This window comes from Gopherus evgoodei, chromosome 2 (genome assembly GCF_007399415.2).
Source record: "Gopherus evgoodei ecotype Sinaloan lineage chromosome 2, rGopEvg1_v1.p, whole genome shotgun sequence".
NCBI lineage: Eukaryota > Metazoa > Chordata > Testudines > Testudinidae > Gopherus > Gopherus evgoodei.
The window spans coordinates 55,425,369-55,441,759 of record NC_044323.1 but is presented as its reverse complement, the minus strand read 5'-3'; the positions used below and the strand labels follow the sequence as shown (position 1 = coordinate 55,441,759).

The 16,391-nt window shown below is 39.9% G+C and overlaps 1 protein-coding gene across 2 annotated transcripts in view; it reads left to right on the top strand.

Annotated features, from left to right (window-relative positions):
* Nucleotides 1–16,391, top strand: part of AGMO (alkylglycerol monooxygenase) — a 278,867-nt gene that overhangs the window by 136,827 nt on the left and 125,649 nt on the right. For both annotated transcript variants that reach the window (XM_030550694.1, XM_030550695.1), the window contains exons 11-12: nt 7,530–7,612; nt 8,517–8,622. In XM_030550694.1, coding sequence (XP_030406554.1) covers nt 7,530–7,612; nt 8,517–8,622 — 189 coding nt within the window. The remainder of the gene's footprint in view (nt 1–7,529; nt 7,613–8,516; nt 8,623–16,391) is intronic.

Below are 16,391 nucleotides of genomic sequence, written 5' to 3'. Positions count from 1 at the left end.
ATCCGTCCTTCTCTCAGCCAGTCTTTTAGGCTTGCTTTTCTCCCTTATGGGAAGGAATGTAGCTTCCCCTCCTAGTGAGGCTTGCTGTCTTGCTGCTTTTGGCCTACTGGCAGATTGACTCTCCCTCTCCCCCCTCCCTGGGGAGGGTTTAAAAAGGTCTCAGGCAGCCCTTAGTTGGAATCAGCTGATCCTAATTGACCTCAGGTAACTCTCTCTCAGCTGATCCTAACTGATCTCTGGTAACCCCTTTTCAGCTGAACCTGTTTGACCTGTAGCCACTCCTCCCCAGTTGATAGGGAAGAGGGCCTTTTACCTTCTGGGACTATTTTCTACCTCGCCCTTACAGTTGTCTGTCCTGAGTTTATCACAGCTCTTTAATATGAATGATATTTTTCCCCTTCACAAACAAATTAGGGATTAAGTTTTTTCTGCAATACCAAGAATTTTCTTTTTTCCCCCTCTAATTCAGATATTTATCAGCCTGCTCTTCAGATTTTAGCATTGTTACATAGCTATATAAATGCATAAAGTTTAGGATAATTCAAGTAAAAAGGTAGATCGAAGTCAACTTATTGGAATTACAGATAAAAGAATTAATATCAACATTTTCAAAAATGAATTTGGGTGCTTGAGTTTCTGGTTGTCCAGTGATAGAAACTTAGAGGCCTGATTTTTTAGAGGATAAGTGCTGGGCACTTTCTAAAAATCAGTCCTTATTGAAATGTCTGAAGTTGGGCACCCAGAAATGTAGGCTTCTAAAATCTGTAGTCATTTTTCAAAAAATCTTGGTCAAAATATTTGTGTTGGTTCTCCGGTTCGAATGCTCCTGCTCCAGTACATAACATGTAGGGCAGGAAGATGCTCTGAAACTGCAACAATGAGTTGGGGCCTGCATGGTGGCAAGCTACAAGGTATGATCCCATGGCACCATATAGCCTCCCAAAGCCATTCATTACCAAAAAGGTAAAGTCTGAATAGCACACAAAATAGAGATTTTACCATTCTGGTGGAGAGAAGTTAAAGAACAACTATTTTACACAGCATCCCCTGCATAATTTAAGTGAAAAAAGTTAACTCTGCTTGAACTAATATCAACTTATTCTGCATACCCTATGACCTCACCAGAAGGTCACGTGTGTCTCCATGGTTTGGGGATCCAAAAGTAATATGGTGCACAGCTATGGTGTCATTTCTGAGGGCATGGACTAGAGCTACAGTGCATATGAGAGAGAGATCAGTTTCTGGTGTCATGTACTGTGGCTCTCCAGACTATGAATGATTTTTAGGCCATGTCCCCTGCCACCAGTAAATCTGATTGACCTAGGTGTGCATACAGTGGGTCTTTGCAGCAGCAAGAGCTATAGCGTATTGCACATGAATTCCTCCCTGGTTTTGTTTTTTTCCCCCTCAGGATGGGGGAACATGTGGCCCCAACTATTTTTTGTACTATCATTTACAACTGCAGCTGTTTAAGAAGTGCTGTCAAAGGATTAAAGGAAGTTTAAATAAAACTCCAAGCCCTTTAACATTATTCTTTCAAATTCTCCACAGTTTCACAAATGAACCATCCTGAAGGTTCACTGTTGTAAATTTAAAGTTGCAAAATGAGCAGAAAATGACCTGCATAAAACATGAGGTAATAGGGTAATAGAGAAAACAGGAAGAGAAGTGCCCATACTTCAGGAAATAAATGCCAAAGAAGGTGAAGAAAACAGTGCTGGACAGAAGACCAAGTTCCTGAATCCAAGAAGAGAACACATATATGAATAACGTAACTTGGCAAATTCTTCATTTAGTATCAGTTTTCCTGTACACTGAGTTATGAAATGGTTGTAGACAAAACTGGAACTTTCTGCTTGGCTTCAAATTATGCCATAACCATGGCATAGCTCCATAAATGGAAAGAGCTAACTGTTTTCCTAATTTGGGGGGAATAAGTTCCATTTCATAATAGCAATAAGACACTGGAGCAGCACACAGTTATTACATTCCTCATGTGATTATAGTCACTCAGTCTTTGGTTTCATGTCCTTTAAAAGTGTTAAGTTTTTCCATACACGAAGAGCAGCCATATACCTTCAGTGACCTTTAATTTAACTTAAGAAAACAGCAAAACAAGAAAGAACAAATTATAAATTTTCTGCAAGAGAGAGCACATTGTCTTTCTTTTCTCCTTAGCAGTCTGCACAACATTCTGAGAATAAAAGTTCCTGCTGAGCTCTGCACACCAAAGTCTGAGCAAAAGACAATGGGCTTTGGATCAGTCCCAGAGAAAATCCTGGAAATGAAAAACTGCAATACATTGAAAAAAACAAAAGTCATCCGTTTCATAACTGCATCTACTACAAAAATCACTCAAAGTGTATCTTAATCGACCCTTTCTGGAGTGTCTGATTGCTGATTGATACTATAGCACATGATAATATGTGTACTTTCATTAGATTGTTAGCACGTGAGCAGTTTTGATAAGATGAGAACATGTCTCTCAAAGGCTGAGAACACAGTCGTAATCTAATGCAACAGGACATCATTGGGTGGTGTATTTCATCCTGTATTTTTAAGCACTCACAGAAGTTTTAAGGGTTTTCAGATAAAAGCTTCTAAATAGAGAAACTTAACAAAGGTACCTCCTTAACCCTGAAACTGAATTCTGCATTAGTGCTGCTAGATGAGGAAACATAAAATGTGGTACAGATTGTTAGCATTTGGTAAATTCTGAAAGGTGCCAGCACCTTTCATAGAGGCTGAAGCTCTGCAATATGCCAGGATGAGAAATACTTTTGTGGGACACTTCACAAAAATTTAGAAACTGACTCTTATCTAAATACTCATTCATTTTTGAATGATGTATTTACTTGGTTTGAGTAAATTATTTCTTCTTTAGTACAAAATAGTCTGTTGATTAGGAAGCAGTGTAAATTTCTTCCCCAAATTCCGTAACTTCTTTTCTTAAACTTTGTGACATTTTGAAAGCTTGCAATGAAATCAAAATCCAACAGAAATATTTTTTTTTCTGTTTGATTGCAGCCAATAACCACATTGCAAAAGTTGTGGCTGACTTGTAATTGGGGACCCTGCTGTGGTCCCACAGGCTTCTCTGTTTATTCAAATACTGTAGTATATAAATACTCATTTATTTTATCTAGCTATGCATACATATAATTTTTGGAGTGGAAAGAAGATGCTAGCGGTAATGCTAAGCTGTAAAAGGCACATTCCTTTGTCACTGCAACTTGCAATGCACACATTTAATATATGATGCTTGGTTTAGTGAAATAATCTACTGACCTTTTTTGTTGATCTTGATAGATTAACGCTTAGGAAACTGATGCTCAGCTGCCAGAGTCCACTTTATGGGGTGATTCCGTGAAACAAATTTGAAATGTAAATTGAGGAACCATGCTAGGGAGTAACTACGGTGTTACAACTGTAAAAAGAAAGTTATAGTAGTTAAATAATAAACACATTTACACTATGGACTGATGTTTTCAGTATTTCCTGTTACCACAGTATATTATCTATTATATTACAATATATTTGGATGCAGATTACTTTGGTTTATTGTAAGTTTAAAAGACAGCCCACAGCAACAGCCTACAAATATGAGAATGCATTTTTGCTATGTGAAATGGCTTGAATGTGGCACTTTCCCCATCTGCTGTGACATACTGCACATAACTTACACATAGTGCACCTGTACCTGCCAACAAAATCACATAGTTCACCCTTCACCATTTCAGAACGTAGAGCGCTTTGAGAGTGGGAGACAAGCGATGCAGTATATTTTCTTCCTTTCAGCGTATCTACATAGCATAAGAGGGTCAGAATAGGTTTGACTTGTAAATAATGGTGATCTACAGGACCTCCTTCTGTCAAGGACCTGCATCAAAGGATACAGATGCCACTACAAATTATTCTTCCCAGTTGACAGAGTTGTTGAGAAGAAATAAAAAGGGGTCCAAGAAGCAGAAACTGTGATTTAGACAGTTTGCACCTATTTTTACCCTGCTTTTTCATTGTATATGAGCAAGGGCTTTATATATGTGAACTGCATATCGTAATCCAGCTGCTAAAAGCTTAGTTACCTTTGAGCCTATATAAAGACTGCCTCTGTTCTTTTTCTTGCTTTTATGTTTTTACCTTAGAAATATACCTATACTCCCTTGTCTTTGCTGGAACCTAACAGTCACACAGGTTTAAAGTTAAACAGCATTTAATACTCCCGTTGCAAACTGAGATTAGGGAGAACAGAAGGATAATTCTTGGATGACTGAGTCCCAATCCTGCAAAGGTTTACACACACAGTGTAGGAGACTATTCGCATGAGTGAGATTATGCATGTGTATAAACCTTCACAGGATGCCATCTGAATTTGAGTATTTTCTCCTTCTCCAGTGGTGGGGAGTAAAATCTGCAGTTTAGTTTACAAGCTTGGGTGACACCTTTATTTAGGTCCTCTCTATCTCATGTCAGGTCCATCAAACAGAGGCAAGTGAGGATTAGAGCTAGTCAGAATTTTTCAAGTGAAAAGTGGTTTCATGGAAACTGTTAACCTCTTTAAAATTTTATTTTTTTTCCAAAATACTTTCCCTTTGTCTATTGAAAACTATGTGTTAGTAAACAAACAATGTTGATAATAATTTTGATAAAGAAGTCTCACATTTTTTTTTAAAAAATGCCTCCATTTTGATCCCTCTGAATTGCAATTAAAAAAAAAATCAACCAGCTCTCATGTGTTCACCCTCTTATGGTATTCCTGACATTTCAAATCCATAAACAGGGTGGAACTTATTTTTTTCTCTTTTACGGAAGCAAAAGTTTATACATCTTTATACATCAGAAAGGAGAAGTAAACGCACAAATATATTGACTTTTGATTCTCAGTGTGCTAATTCTATTCTTCCTCGAGTGCTTGCTCATGTCCATTCCATGCTGCATGCACAGTTCTCAGAGATTTTTCCTTCGGTGGTATCTGTTGGGCCGTTTCTAGTGCCCACTGGAGTCACACACATATGTGCTGGTATAAAGGGCATTGCCAGCCCCACACCCTCTCAGTTCCTTCTTACCACCTATGACAGTTGCTGGAATAACGCCTCTTGCTGTAGCAAGTCTTCTTTCCCAGTGGTTTAGACTTTCTCTGTTCATATTTGTATAGTTATGGTTGTTAGTGTATAAAGTTCTTAGTTAGAGTTACTATATATTGTAGTGTTGCTGTCCCTGTCATCAGGGGACTTTTTGCCCCAAGGACTGGGCATGCCCCTTTCCCCGGACTTCAGCCATGTTCCTTGTGTGGCAAGCCGATGCCAGTTAGTGACCTGCACACTAGCTGTCTAAAGTGTCTGGAGGAGCCTGTATTAAAGAAAGTGCCAGATCTGCAGGGACTTCAAACCCTGCATGAGAAAGGATAGAAATATTTGGCCAAAGGCCATTCTTTTTTATGGCAGCGGCCTGATTCTGAGCTATGTTCGACCTGTTTTCCAAGGTCATGATCCAACCAATAATGACTGCTCGGGTCTGCGTCAAACTATTGGGTCATGTGGCAATATGTACCTACATGGTTTAGTATGCAAGGCTACGCCTCAGACTCCTATAGATGTGGCTGGCATCAGTCTACTCCCCAAGCAGACTCAATACTTACAATCCTGCCTCCAATCCTTGCTTTGCTGACCTGGTAGAGAGACCCAGGATCCGTAATGGAGAGGGTACTGTTTGCTGCCCCTCAACCATCAATAACCCTAGTCTTGGATGTGTCAGACCTGGGATAAGGAGCCCACCTCAGCAATCTCAGGGCCTGTGGTCCCAAGAAGAACTGTCCCTGTGTATAAACATCAGGGAACTGAGGGCAACACACTTAGCTTGGTAGATGTTCCTTCCCCAGATTACAGGCAAAGCGGTGCAGGTCTTGATGGACAATGCTGCATCAATGTTTTACATCAACAAGCAGGAAAAGGCTTGATCTTCAGCCCTGTGCTAGGAGGCCCTCTGGCTGTGGGACTTTTGCATGAAACATGCCATTCACCTCGAGATGTCACGTTTCCTGGGAACCTGAAACACACTGGCGGATTGCCTAAGTAAATCCTTTTCCTCTCACCATGGGTGGTCCCTTCACCTGGAGGTCGTAAGTGTCATCTTCCAGAAGTGGGGGCCTCCCCAGGTGGACCTGTTCACTACCACACAGAACAGGAAATGCTATCAATTCTGTTCATTGCTCAGGCACAGTGTGGGTTCCCATTCCAATGCCTTCCTGGTCTTATAGACAGACCACCTGCTGTACATCTTCCCACCTATCCCGTTGGTTTACAAGATCCTCCTAAAATCAAATGGAACAGGGCGAGGGTTATCCTAATAGCACTAGCTTGGCAACACCAGCATTGGTTTGGTGTTTTTCTGGACATCTTGGTGGCAGCTCCACTTGCTCTTCTGCTCCAACTGGACGTGAATTAATAAGACCATGGCTGGTTGCTTCACCCAAACCTCACCTCCCTGCACTTGATTGCATGGTTGCTGCATGGCTGACCCCTGAAGAGCAGGACATTTTTCTGTCTCACAAGACCACTGAAGAACATCAGCATCATATATTGGATGTTAGGTGGGCCCAGGTCTTTTATATTGAGAGAATTAAGCCCTTCCTCAGCTCCACGCAACTCTTTTTAGCAGTAGCAGAAAGGATGAGAGGGCTACCTGTGTCATCTGAAAAAATCTTGTTCTGGATAACCGCCTGTATCCGAGCTTGCTAAAAGCCGGTGAAGGTTCCGCCTCTGGCCATCATGACCGCTCATTCCTCAAGAGTCCACGCTTCGTCAGCAGTGTTCCTCATGCAGGTACAATCCACGACACCCACAGAGCTGCAAACTGGTCGTCGTTTCATACCTTCGCTTCTCACTATGCCATCGCCCAACAGGCCTGTGACCATGCCAGCTTTGGGAAAACAGTGTTGCAGTCAGCATGTGCATGAGCTCTGAGTCCCCCTCCAGCGGTACTGCTTGTGAGTCACCTAGCATGGAATGGACATGAGCAAGCACTTGAAGAAGAAAAAATGGTTTCTAACCTTCATTTTTTAAGCAATATTGTTTTCAACTGCCAGTACTCTCTGGGGAACCCTTGCAAAGCTGAAATGACATTATGAATAGGAAAAAGAGCAGACTGGGCTTTCATGTTTATTTAGAAAAAATAGCTGTTTGCTTTTGGGTACCAGTTTGAAGGGTTCAAATAATTTCAGAGGAAAAACAGTAATGAAAAGTTAAAAAAAATATTTTGAAAACTAATCCTATGATAAGAATTATTTTTGGAAAAATCTGATTCTTGTAGCTTCCAGGAAGCAAAAATAAGGGCATTTAGGGAGTGGGCTGGAGAATCTGGCATGGGTTTTTTTTAGATATAAAGTTCGAAATATCAAACTGTTTTAAAAGGAGACACTAATGTATAATTGAGAGTGAAAGTTCAGGCTGCTCCAGTGTCATGTTTAGAACCCTATATCCCGTCAGAGAGTTACCTTAAATGAGTAATTTATCTCTTTGTTGTTTTAACAGACATTATCACAGGTAACTCTTCTCCTGAGGATTGGCTACATTATCCTGACATTAACCTCCATTGGATTCCTTATGGAGCAAAGGCAAGACATGAAACATTTTCTTTCTCTTCTTGTTTCCTCGCTGTGAAAAAAAAAAAGTCCATTGACTACCACAGTCACTTATAAAGTATGACAACCATTAAAGTATCAAACGACTAGAATGTTAATCAAATGCGTGGACTTCCTACTTGCACGTTGCAATGTATGCACCAAATTGTGATGCACTTATAAATAGTACCCAACACCGCGAGTTGGACTGGCGGGCTACTCAACATGAGTAAAGAAATAATGGAAAACAACTTTAAAGAGAAGTGGTATCAGCCTGCCTGAAGATGATGCAGAAGAAATTATTTATATTTAATTAATGGTTATGTCTTCATTTAACATTCCAGTGACAATCCTGCTCTGTTTGACATTCATTATTCAGACAAAGGAAAATACCTTTGATCTTTACATGCTAAATTGTTTATTTCAGCATAGGGAAAGAATTTGGCAATGTATAGGAGAAGTTTAGAATTTATGCAGCTAAAAATATGGATGGGTGTAAATAAAGGAAAATTAGAATTGTGTAAAGAGAGGCTCAAATTATTCATTAGGAATTTTTCATAATTTTGCCTTGCCCTATTCTTACCCTCACCTCTTGTATAATAAATAATTTACTCCACCAATAGGTTACAGCTTTATTCAGAGTTTCCCAGGCAAAAATTACACATTACCCAGATTTCAAAATGATTCCCAAATCAAATTTACTAATCCAGGAAATTCAGAGCTAAGGTTTTAAATTATCAACTTGAAATCAGATTTGTAGTGAAAACTCAGTTGCAACTGCATATTACTACAAGATATCATCAGTTCCTTGTACTGTATTCCTATTTGTCACTGAAGTACTCAACAGATTACATGCAAAGGAGAAAAGACTGAACATTAATTTTAATTCTTATTCTAGGCCCAAAGCAGCTAGTTTGGAAGCTATCCGCTGCTCAGTCTTTCTTGCTCTACACAAACTTAGTTACCTGAAAATATACATTGCTTCCTTGGCATTTACTTATGAGGTAAGATATTTATTTTTAAGAATACTGCATGGAATTTGCAGACCCTAGGGACTCTAGATTCCCCCTCCCTTTTCAGAAAATGAGTCATTTTGCCAATTTAAGATTATGGGTTGCCTTTAGAGAGAGAGATTTCTGATGCACATTTTTGACTATACAATTGATCAGAATTTGGGAATTTTTTTCTTAGCCGTTTATCATATTTCTCTCATGTTTTGAGGCTTTACCCTAGGAAAAATTGTTAATTGTGAGTGGTACCTAATGTGTCAAATCAAAAAAAGTCAGAGACAACGATGTGTGTTGTCCTGCTAAGCAAAAATAATATATTGCTGGCCATAAACTTTGAAAGAAATACCCTCACATGCTTCCCAACCTCCAGATTTAATTTATTCCTGAATCTTAATTATTCTGCAGGACTTGACAACAGCCCGAAGAGGCATGCTCAATTATCATTGTGTTGAGATTGACTTTGTGATTGATTTCACACCCTCATCATGACACGTTTGTATTTACTGTGTATGACTTTTGGTTTCTCTGCACTTGAGTTTCCCAAAATATAGGTGCTTATTTTACATTAAAATGATACTTTTCATATGACTCCAAACTGTACCACATTCCTAAGGAATCTATGGTTAATTTCCAGATGAGGATTAAGATTGTGCAAGTTTTGTTTTATGGATGGTTCACTGCACTATTGAGAGATTGGTTAATAAATAAAGTTTACTTTTGGTTTTGGCCGGATGATGATCTGAAGGGTCCAACGCAATCATTTGACTGTATGATAGCTTTATGAAGTGCCAAGCGAACATGAAGCAAGCTATTTAGCATAAGTGAGTTATTTAAGAAGAATGCATTAAACATAATAACTTAGTGCTTTTAATATAGTGGGGGTTTTAAGAATAACAGTTTCAAATGTCTTTCCCTGAGCAAAAGACTAGGACATATATGTATCTTTTGGTTTAGAAACAGAAAGATCAAAGACCAGATCCTGAAGTGGTCTAAATTGGCATAGCTGTCAGCTTCAGTGGAGTTACACCAATTTACCTCAATTAAAGATCTGACCCCACCCCCAAGACATTGTTAATTGGGTGTTTCTGAAAATGATACCAATTCTATTGCCTTTTCCCTGACAGCAGGCAATATCACCATGGATAAATATATTATTCTAGTGTTTCCCCGCCCTGCCCCCCTCCCCTCCGGACAGGAAACAATAATTGTTAGACAATATGTAAAGCTGGTTAGCAGAGCACCACTATTTACTAATTATTTTGAACTTTTTGGTAATTGTTAGTGTCATAGCCTTGATTTTAAAATCAACAAGTGTCTTATTTTCTTTTAATCAGTTTATTCAGAGTTAAAGCCCACATTTTATGGATTTCATAATCGCTTTTGTTTTAAGTATGAAGGGCCTAGCATTTGGAAAAAAAAATTAGTGTACGTTGAGTAAACTAGTGTAATAGATATATTTTTAAACATAGAATTAATTGTCTTGTGTTTATTTTGCTTCCCAAAGTGTGATAGGGCACTCTTAGCAGCTATCAATAGAGCTTTCTGGAAGCCAGGACTCTGGTCACTTAGAGCACTCAGGGTAGAGTAGGAGGGAGTTAGGTAGTGAACTGGCTTGGAAAATTAGAAGGGATCACTGGCACGTGTGGAGAAGGGGATGAGGTAATTAGCTCACCAGCTAGATAACTGGGAGAAGAAGGCAAGTTGGTAAAAGGCTGAGCCAGGCAGCAGGAGGGGACTCCTGCTAGCTGTTGCTGCTATACTGGTGTTGTACGTGGAGCACAAAGGTGAAACAATCATAAAAATACTTGGTGAAGGTTGTCTGGTGGACTATGTATGCTGTTTAGTCACCAGGGGGACATGCCAGCCTGGATAGAAAGCTGATTAGATCATCAGGTTCAATGACTAGTGATCAATGGCTCCATGTCTAGTTGGCAGCTGGTATCAGGCAGAATGCCCCAAGAGTCAGTCCTGAGGCTGGGATTTTTCAATATCTTCATTAATGATCTGGCGTGGATTGCACTCTCAGCAAGTTTGCAGATGACACTAAACTGGGGGGAGTGCTAGATAAGCTGGAGGGTAGGGATAGGATACAGGACCTAGACAAATTGGACGATTAGGCCAAAAGAAATCTGATGAGGTTCAACAAGGACAAGTGCAGAGTCCTGCACTTAGGATGGAAGAATCCCATGCACTCCTCCAGACTAGAACCGAATGGCTAGCAGCAGTTCTGCAGAAAAGGACCTAGGGGTTACTGTGGACGAGAAACTGGATATGAGTCAACAGTGTGCCCTTGTTGCCAAGAAGGCTAATGGCATTTTGGGCTGTACAAGTAGGAGCATTGCCAGCAGATGGAAGGACGTGATCGTTCCCCTCTATTCGGCATTGGTGAGGCCTCATCTGGAATACTGTGTCCAGTTTTGGGCCCCACACTACAAGAAGGATGTGGAAAAATTGGAAACAGGCCAGTGGAGGGCAACAAAAATGATTAGGGGGCTGAGAGAACTGGGATTGTTTAGTCTGCAGAAGATAAGAATGATGGGGAATGTGATAGCTGCTTTCAGCTACCTGAAAGGGGGTTCCAAAGAGGATGAATCTAGACTGTTCTCAGTGGTAGCAAATGACAGAACAAGGAGTAATGGTCTCAAGTTGCAGTGGGGGAGGTTTAGGTTGGATATTAGGAAAAACTTTTTCACTGGGAGGGTGGTAAAGCACTGGAATGGGTTGCCTAGGGAAGTGGTGGAATCTCCTTCCTTAGAGGTTTTTAAGGTCAGGCTTGACAAAACCCTAGCTGGGATGACTTAGTTGCTGATTAGGTCCTGCTTTGAACAGGGGGTTGGACTAGATGACCCCCTGAGGTCCCTTCCAACTCTGATATTCTATGATTCTACGACCCACTTACAAATGTCAGGTCAGCTTGCTCCAGTCCTGTGCCTACCAGATGTCTCCACCTTCTAGTGCCCAAATAGTAACATCAGACTCTCTCTCTGCAGCCCCCTCTGCTATAAACGTCCTGGCTTTATGCTAACCAGCTTGTTCCTGCTCAGCTGGGCTTCATGATCAGTTAAGCCTGTCTCTCCCTCTAGGTGCAGTTAGGTAACAAAATTGGCCTCTTAGGCACACATTAACCCATTCAGGGCCTGAGTGGGGTAGACGTCCTATCACAGAAGGGTTATCATCTGATTTGAAATACACGTGCAACTCAGTGGGAGTTATATGAGTATAGCCTTGACTTATGTGAATATTTCACTTATCATTCTCACAGACAAGTGTGTGTGTGTGTGTGTGTGTGTCTGTGTCTGTGTGTCTGTGTAAAAATATAAGTGAGATAAGGGTCAGGGAAAACAACAAAATATTCATTGTCTTTGTTTCCAGGACATTGTCCTGATTGGTTCTGGAGTAATCGTATGGTTTCCTACTTCACTGTATAAAAATATGCAATAAATAAAATGCAATTATTTTCTCGTAATATTAATTTTTTTAACATCCATTTTGTTTCTTATTCTTTTCTTAATCTGTTTTCTTCATTAAAGTATTGACCCCTGACTGCTTCTGTCACTCTTTTTCCTTTCCTTTCTTTCTTCCGTCTTTTCTTTTTGCTTATTTCTTTCTTCAGTCTTTCTCTCTTTTCCTCATATTGACCTTCCCATTTGATTGCTTTCCTGGCCCCTCTTCTTTTTGTCTCCCTTATTATTTTGCACTGGCTGGCCAGTCGTCATTGGTAGTATCATTGGTAGTTTTCTTTGAAAATATCACAAGAGCAAGTGTCATCCAAGTAATTTGCCAGCGGACAGACCAGAATATGAAACAGAAGATGAAGTTTCTCAAAGTTAATATAGGGCTTGTAAATTGCAAAGCTGATAGCACTGGACACATCAGGTCCTCCATTTACTACAGAACAGGTACACTGTGGGTATGTCTACACTGCAATTGAACACTTGAGGCTGGCCTCTGTCAGCTGACTCAGGCTCCTGGGGCTTGGCTACAAGTCTGTAAAATTGCAAAGTAGATATTAGGCTCAGGTGGAAGCCTGGGATTTGGAGCCCTTCCCCATTGTGGAGTCCCAGAGCTTGAGCTCCAGCCCAAGCCTGAGCATTTATACTACAGTTTTCTAGTCCCTCAGCCCAAGCACCACAAGTCCGAGTCAGCTGACGTGGGCCAGACATAGGTGTTTTATTTCAGTGTAGACACCCCAAAAATATGGCACAGTTCCTCATGTTGCCCTTCAGGAGTGCCATGATCTAGAAGGTTTACCTTCATGGGTAAGAAGATATTTTATTCTACCTTCACATTCAGTGTCTGGACTCCCTGCTGGGACTGTTAACAAAGGGTGGTAATTTGTGATAGTGGGTTTTATGATGCAGACAATCACCCAAAAAGAAGGACTGAGATCACCAACTCATGCAAAAAAGCTGTCAAAAAAGATTTCAGATGGTAATGGTTGTTACTAATCTGGGTGAATTTGAAACCGGTGACCCAAAGGTGAAAAATTTAGACAACTTTTCCCAGAATTCCTCTGATCCTGAGGTTAGAGCTAAGGGAGATCAATCAAAACTACTCACTTAACCTGGTTATACATGTACAATGATATATTGTGACACACACAAACATTAATCTGTCTAGTATGTGAAGTGATTATCCTTACTTCTGCCACCTTTGTCCTTGCAATTTTTCATCTGCTCATCCACACATCCCTTTTTCCCTTGCTCTGTCGCACACAGACACCAGTCTTATTCACCATTCAAGACAGACATTATTTCAATCATTTTCATTCACTCTTTTTAATCTGAAGTACACATACACACACACTCTTTCTCATTCTCTACTTTCCCACATCTAACATAACCATTGCAAAATGTATTTGTGTACCAGTTATAGATTTTTGTGGTGGTAGTTTAAATTTCTCTTACTCCAACTTCTATTAACTCACTTTGTCAATATATATATGTTGTCTTTTTGGACACTGATTTAGGAAAATAAAGAAAACTAGTGTAAATTGCAATATCTATGATGACAATATTCTGTGCACCTAGAATGTAGTGGCTAATTCTTTCTCAGAGTTCGTAAGTCTATGGTGCTCACTGGACCAGTTCTGTAGCAGATTTCTGTTTGCCATGCACTATCCTGAATCATTTGAAATGTGCTTGGGAAAATATAAACCTTATTCATATTTATTCTCTTGTAGTCAAATATGCATTACACAAAAACTATGAGTTTCTGCCTGGAATGTGTCAGATTCCTGAGATTTTAGAGTGGTCAAGAGGTGGATCACAGACTGGAACAAGTATCAATTCCTCATTGCCAGATTGTTCTCTTCTGCTCTATCATTACAAATTCATGTTTGTTGTTCTTTATATATATATATAGACAAGACACAATCAGCTAAACACACATCCCCACACCCAGGCTCACCTTATGCCCTTGTTAGAGACTGATTGTGTCTTGTAGGCATATACCTGTTCTGGGGTGGTGCAGAACCATTCTGCCTCAGAGATAGACTACATGGTCACTTACTGGCAGGCACTTTGCCTTCTGGCATTCTCAAGTGTGCAGTAGGTGAACGCATCTTCTGGGTGATCAACCAGCTCTTCTGGCCGGTGCATGGGGGAGAAGAATCATAGAATCATAGGACTGGAAGGGACCTTGAGAGGTCATCTAGTCCAGTCCCCTGCACTCATGGCAGGACTAAGTATTATATATACCATTCCTGACAAGTGTTGTCTAATCTTCTCTTAAAAATCTCGAATGATGGATATTCCACAACCTCCCTAGGCAATTTATTCCAGTGCTTAACCACCCTGACAGTTAGAAAGTTTTTCCTAATGTCCAACCTAAACCTGCTTTGCTGCAGTTTAAGCCCATTGCTTCTTGTCCAATCCTCAGAGGTTAAGAAAAACAGTTTTTCTCCCTCTTCCTTGTAACAAACAACCTTTTACATACTTGAAAACTGTTATCATGTCCCCTCTCAGTCTTCTCTTTTCCAGACTAAACAAACCTATTTTTTTCAATCTTCCCTCATAGGTTATGTTTTCTAGACCTTTAATCATTTTTGTTGTTCTTCTGACAGCTCTCTCCAGTTTGTCCACAAACTTTCCTGAACTGTGATGGCCAGAACTAAACACACTAGTCCAGTTCAGGCCTACTTAGGGCAGAGTAGAGCAGAAGAGTTACTTCTCGTGTCCCCTCCTTTCCATCACTCTCCACTGCCTTCGGGAAGCAGTATGTATCTGGTGGAGCAGGAAGGAAGCATCCCTTGTTCTTCCCAGAGATTAAGAGCTACAGTGCTGGCAGGCCCTTATACAGACTGAGTAAGAGAGGTTTCTTTATGAATGTCATCGTCCTACCTGCATAAGAGCAAAACAGAAATAGACCCTAGTATTTTCTAAATTAATAGTCTATATTCATTTGGGCTGAATGAAACATTACGGAGGCTATGGCTTTTTTCTCAAGGTGATTTTAAATCAACATTGTTGACTTGGACCTGTGCGCTAATTCTAGTGTAACTGAAAGGTTAAATAAAGTATAGATTTGCTTTGATCCATGCAATTAAATAAAACGGGAAGATTATCTGGTGAAAATTGATGAACAATTAAAGATAAGTTCTCAGAAAAAAGTATCTTCTCCATATTAGGAGCAGGGCATTTTGGCTAGTAAAATTAGGTGCACTGAGTTCTAAGGTAGTGATTTTAAATACACCATTATAAATGTAAATAAATTCTGTTTGGTATTGGCACTGCTCCCAGGGTATTTCAAGGAGTTATTGCAGTAATATTTCAATGATTAGACAATGTTGAAGTTATAATGGATGCTATTTGGGTTAGGGACCTTAAATAACATATTGAAAACTTAGGCAAGTTTTTCTGTGAGCAAGATACATCTAATAGAAATTAAACTCAAAATTTGGTCCAACTGAAGCTGTCTGTATTAGACTTGAGCTGAGTAAAGAGGTTTTAAATGATCTACATTAAATTAAAGTAATACTGAAATGCTCACTCCACATTTTAAGGTAGCCTGACTTGTTTTATTGGGATCGTTTGAGCCATTGATGCAAAACTTGCCCGTTAATAGCTGTGTAAAACCTCTGACCATGGCCAGTGTGAATGGAATGTTTTCAGAAGGCTGAACATCTGACTGATGTAAGTGCTCATATAATTAATGATGAGCTCTATGCTTCCCTGCAAATAACCTGACTGTGGAGGGCTTTATTAGCTCTTAAAGATACAGAATATTGGTAACAAAACCTTGAGATAGGAGGCCAGGCTTTTAAATTTTAAGAAACTCTGGCTATGTCTACACTGTGAATTGCACACCACACCAGAGAGTTGCACTTTAACTGCTCAGTGTGGGTGCTGCTAGCACAAGCTAAAAGGTGCCCAATTCACATCCTGGGTCAATTTCTGTTGGTGAAAGAGACTTGCTTTTGAGCTCCACAGAGATCATCTTCCTTGTCTCTTTTACCAACAGAAGTTGAGCCAATAAAAGATATTACCTCACCCACCTTATGTGTCTCATATCTTGGGGCCAACACGGCTACAACAACATTGCAAATAACACTTTTAAAATAAAGTATTTCTCTTTTCTTTTCAATTTGACTCCGGCATGGGTTTTATAAGGATTAAAGAAAAATAAGAGTTTTGGAAGCTATGTAAAACCTCATGTTTCAGGGCATAAGCCAGCTTCTAACTAATGAAGTCTAGAGAGAAACTTCCTTGTGATCAGCTTATTCCACAGCTTATCTCTGCAGCATCTTTCTGGCATCTTCTTTA